This window comes from Nipponia nippon, unplaced genomic scaffold (assembly GCF_047370975.1).
Source record: "Nipponia nippon isolate SJK-2023a ecotype South Korea unplaced genomic scaffold, ASM4737097v1 scaffold_10, whole genome shotgun sequence".
NCBI lineage: Eukaryota > Metazoa > Chordata > Aves > Pelecaniformes > Threskiornithidae > Nipponia > Nipponia nippon.
In genome coordinates, this window is record NW_028262291.1 from 2,308,776 (window position 1) to 2,313,421 (window position 4,646).

Below are 4,646 nucleotides of genomic sequence, written 5' to 3' on the forward strand. Positions count from 1 at the left end.
CCAGACCAGGAAGATTTGGGGCCAGTTTTGCAGAGTAACGTGGTCTCCTGTTACTTTCCAGCAGCGCCGCTTGACTGCATGGGGAAAGCTCCATCTGTCAATGCAGGAGGGTACCTAGATCATTCCCAGGGATGGAGGATGGCAGAAAGGTGAGAGTGAGAGAGACAAGCCAGGGACCCTCAACAGTTGGAAATCACTGATGTGCAGAAGTGCAACAGCATGAGGGCTTTGCTCAGTGCCTCTAATGACATGTAACCCGGTGCTCAAAGACTTCTCCCAGCTTTCTTCTGGGAGACATTGCCATCAGGCAGAGGCTTTGCTTTAATCTGTCAAAGCATGGAACATAATACTTGTGAGAAATTTGATGCTACAAAGCCATAGACAAAATCAATAAAGGGAAATGTTTTTCACAGTGGAGGTGAAGAAAGGAAAACACACACTGTTATTGTAGGACGATGATGAGCTGATTTTTATAGGCCCAAAACTGTGGGAAAGGGGAATAAAGGGACTTAATCTCATGAAGCGTGACTGAACGACATAGCACGCTAAACTGTCTGTGTGAAGCACTCTGATTCTCTCTTCCAGGGTCCTGAAGGCAACAACAGGACTCATTTGCCCTGATCCCACCCATTCATCCCCTGCCCACGGGACCAGGGGTTCCAGTTAGGGTCAGGCCTGAGCAACCAGGCTTTGCCTGAGCTATGCAGGAGTTGCACCTGTCTGAAGACCTGTCTCCATCCCCCTCCCATGGATGGACCTTAGGCCTATGCTCTAGCCTTGTTTGAAGTCTATCTCTGGCCCCAGCTCCTGCAGCTCCAGGCTGGACCCCCTGGAGACACTGCGGACCTTGTTCATTACTGTGCGTTCCCCACATGAAATCAAAGGACATCCTTGGAGGACATCAGTCTTGGGGATGACAAACATAGTCAATAACTCCCAAGAAGAGGTATTGAAAAGATGGAAAACACATGAAGGAGGGAGAGAAAATAAGCAATGAAAATGCCAGCCCCTGTGATGCTAAAGGACAAGATTGTGCAACAGGAACCACTTGTAGATAAAAGCACATTTGAAGCACTATGTACCCTACAAAATGTAATCTCAGAGGAGACACATGCATGTCAGGGGTGTGATTAGAGGCAGAGGGCAAAGCTCTCATGCTGTTCTGTATCTGAATACTGGTGATTTCTCACGGCAAGTTGAGACAACGCCAGTGCTCTGCCTCATTGGCTGCTGTTGAGGGCCCTCTGTTGGCATCCCAGGTGCAAGGAATGGGTGTATGATGAGGCCTGGAGGGGCAGAGGAAGGGATGGGCATGACCAGGAGTGGTTCTGCACCCGAGGAATGATGGGAAGAAGAAGGAGAATTAAGGCCATGGGACTGTCAAGGACTTCTGAGGAGTTTCTGCTGGTTCATCCCCGTTGTTGATGGTCCCTGGCTCATCTCACTCATTCTCATCTTTCTGCCCCTCTCTTGCCCTGCCAGATCTCTTCCGCACCACCCCCTTGGCGATGCACACTGTAAGGATAGTGAAGGAACAGAAGAGAGCTAGAGGAAGTCTTCCACCACCAGCTTTGCACAGCAAAACCCAGGAGACTCCGGCATGGCAAGCTGAAGCTGGAGGATGGGGGTGTAGAGATCCTGACCAGAAGACCATTATACATCATGGAGTTAGCGAGCCACAAAACACTCAGCCTGAGTAGTCCCAGCTCTGTGCTGTGCCGTGCTGTGCCGTGCTGCACTGTGCCGTGCTGTGCATCTCCCTTGGCCATGGGATAAACCTGGTCGGTTGACGATAAGGGAGGAGCCTGCAGGCAGCTCCCACTGGGTGCTGGTGGTTACACCTTGCCTTTATCTAAGACTGCTGCAATGGTTCACATGTGAACATCCTTCTGTTTGTCAGGAGAATGAGTTGTTTTCTTTTTTAAGAAAATCCTATAAAAGCTCCAGCAACATAGTGGGGTAACCTTTCCATGGACAGGATCTGCCCTGATCAGAGGCCTGTTTGATGCTGCAAGACCTGAGGTTCCCAGCACCTGAAGGGACATCAGATTATTTGTGCTATCCTCTCCGTCCTCATAGTTTTAGATCTAGTAAATGGCATTTAAAATTATACTCTACGGAGTCTGAGTGCCTTTCTTAATGGAATCATAACAGATCAGCACCTCCTGGTAAAAAACTGGGGGGAGGAGAGGAAGAGGGTGATGTGGCCAAGTCCTACTGACAAGATCACTGTTCGTGGGACATGTGAGGGGAAGCTGTCACCGATGTGGTGAGATTGTGAGGGGAGTCTCCTGACCACGGGATGTGATCTCTGGGCAAAGGTCTGCTCCTCAGGCACGAGGGACGAGGCCAAAGCAGAGCGGGGCGGCCACAGCAGCCATCACCAGACCCTTTCTCCTGGTGAGCCTGGAAGCCTCGTGTGCTGGAGCTCCTGCGGCAGCACTGTTCCCAGGAGCACCAAGAGGTAGGAGGCCGGGGACGGGCAGGTGGGAGATGCCTCCTGGCCAGGGACAGGGCTGGAGGGGTGGGAGCCTGTGCTGGGCACAGCAGAGGATGGGGTCCTTCCTGGCGCAGCCCGGGGCTGGTGTGGGGATGTGGGGAAAGATGGCGAGTGCTGGGAGCTCCGATGCCCCTCATTGCCTTCTCCTTCCTCATCTTTCCTAGGAGGTGGTGGGAGAGGGAGAAGGTGAACAGCCAGAGCAGGGTCATTCACCATGGAGAAGACCACCACAACAGACCTCTCTCTGAACTACATGACTTCTGGATATGCAGACTATAGGGAAAATATTGAATATGAATGCTCAAGAGTGCCTTACAAATTGGTGGTCTTTGCAGGTGTCTGTGTAGTGATTTCTCTCTGTGGACTTGTGGGGAATGGGATAGTCATGTGGTTCCTGGGCTTCCACATGAAGCAGAATCCTTTCACTGTCTACATCCTAAATCTAGCTGTTGCTGACTTCTCTCTGCTCCTCCTGTTTTTTCTGCTCACACTGGCATTTTTGAGCTTAACAGCAATGTGTTCTTATTTGCATTATTTTCTTTCTTTCTACACAGATTTTGTATCTGTAGTTGAATTTCTGTGCCACTTCTTTGATCTTAGCAGCCTGGGTCTCCTGACAGCAATCAGCGTGGAGCGGTGTATCTCTGTCCTCTTCCCAATCTGGTATCGCTGCCACCGCCCAAAGCACTTATCAGGTGTCGTGAGTGGGGTGCTCTGGGCTTGCGCTGGATTTTTTGTTTCCTCAATGTATCTTAGCTTTAACTTTGCTAAAAGGTATACGACAGTATTTGGAGGTCTGGCCATTGCAATTTCCATGATTTTGTCATCAATGATGTTGGTTTCCAACTTGTCCCTGTTTATCAAACTCCGATGTGGCTCACAGAGACGACACCTGGGGAAACTCTATGTTGCTGTCCTTCTCAACATGATCTTCTTCTTTGGCCTTGGTATTCCTTTCACTGTAGAGGTTTTCTTCAACCTTCCAAGTTCATCTGAATTGCTTCCTGGCAAAGCATCCTTCCTGCTGGCATTGCTGAATTGCAGCAGCAATCCAGTCATTTACTTTCTGGTGGGGTGCTGCCGGCAGCGCCGGTTCCAAGGCTCCGTGAAAGTCGCCTTCTGCCGAGTGTTCGAAGAGAAAGCGACGAGCGAGGAGAGCCGCGTGCCCGGGGACACTGCGGTGGAGACCACTCTATAAGGCACCGCTGGCGAGGAGGCCTGGAGATGTGGAGCCTTGGATGCAGCCTGAGGGATGGAGGCATGGGGGCTCGTAGCACAGACCCAAGCGGGCTCAGTCCCCATGCCTGGCTGTATTCCCCATTGCAATGACCCTCGTTGCTCTGGTCCCAGTGAATAAACTCTGGCTCTCTTTGCTCAGCAGATGAGTTTCGCCGTGTTTCGGGGGTTCTCTTGCCTGGGGAAAGTCTGACACGTTAGGCTGTGGGAGAGCTTTGGCCATCTCTGTTGTCCAAGCAAGGCATGGGTCTGCCAAAAGGATTGCAAAAATGGGCAAGCCAATGGGTCTTGGTGGGTGATGCAGGGATTAGTGGTGTAGAGAATATGACATAGGGTAAAATTACAATTTGGAGAATAAGAAGAAAGAGAAAGAGAGAAAGAGAGAAAGAAGGAAAGAAGGAAAGAGAGAAAGAGAGAAAGAAAGAAAGAAAGAAAGAAAGAAAGAAAGAAAGAAAGAAAGAAAGCAAGAAACAGAGAAAGAAAGAAGAAACAGAAGGAAAGAGAGAAAGAAAGAAAAGAGAGAAAGAAAGAAAGGGAAAGAAAGAAGGAAAGAAGGAAAGAGAGAAAGAGAGAAAGAAAGAAAGAAAGAAAGAAAGAAAGAAAGAAAGAAAGAAAGAAAAGAATTGGAAAACAAAAGAAATACAGAGAAAAGTGAGCTGTCTCTATGGTGCTGATGGATGAGGTTTGGAGAGACAAGAATCTTGCAGATAAAATCCCATTTGCAGCCCTATGTAACCCACAGATGCAATCTCTAAGGCGACAAACCTGGGGAGTTTCATCACAGGCAGCGGCTGAAGCCCTTATGCTGTTGCATGTCCACACACTGGTGATTTCCCAATGTGGAGGGTCTCCTGGTCCAGCACCAGGTACACACAGAGAAAGCCAGAAGCCCCTCGCATGGTGGGATGAC

At 49.7% G+C, this 4,646-nt stretch overlaps 1 protein-coding gene across 1 annotated transcript; it reads left to right on the plus strand.

The window, feature by feature from the left end:
- The first annotated feature begins 2,699 nt into the window (after positions 1 to 2,699).
- Positions 2,700 to 3,698, plus strand: LOC104009472 (proto-oncogene Mas). The gene has a single exon (XM_009461477.2). It carries the CDS (start codon positions 2,715 to 2,717, stop codon positions 3,696 to 3,698), a length of 984 nt encoding a protein of 327 aa, XP_009459752.2. The 5' UTR covers positions 2,700 to 2,714.
- The last annotated feature ends 948 nt before the right edge of the window (positions 3,699 to 4,646 follow it).

What these genes read in the sequence shown, in the direction of transcription:
- LOC104009472 (XM_009461477.2), top strand. Translation starts at nt 2,715, where the DNA reads ATGGAGAAGACCACCACAACAGACCTCTCTCTGAACTACATGACTTCT.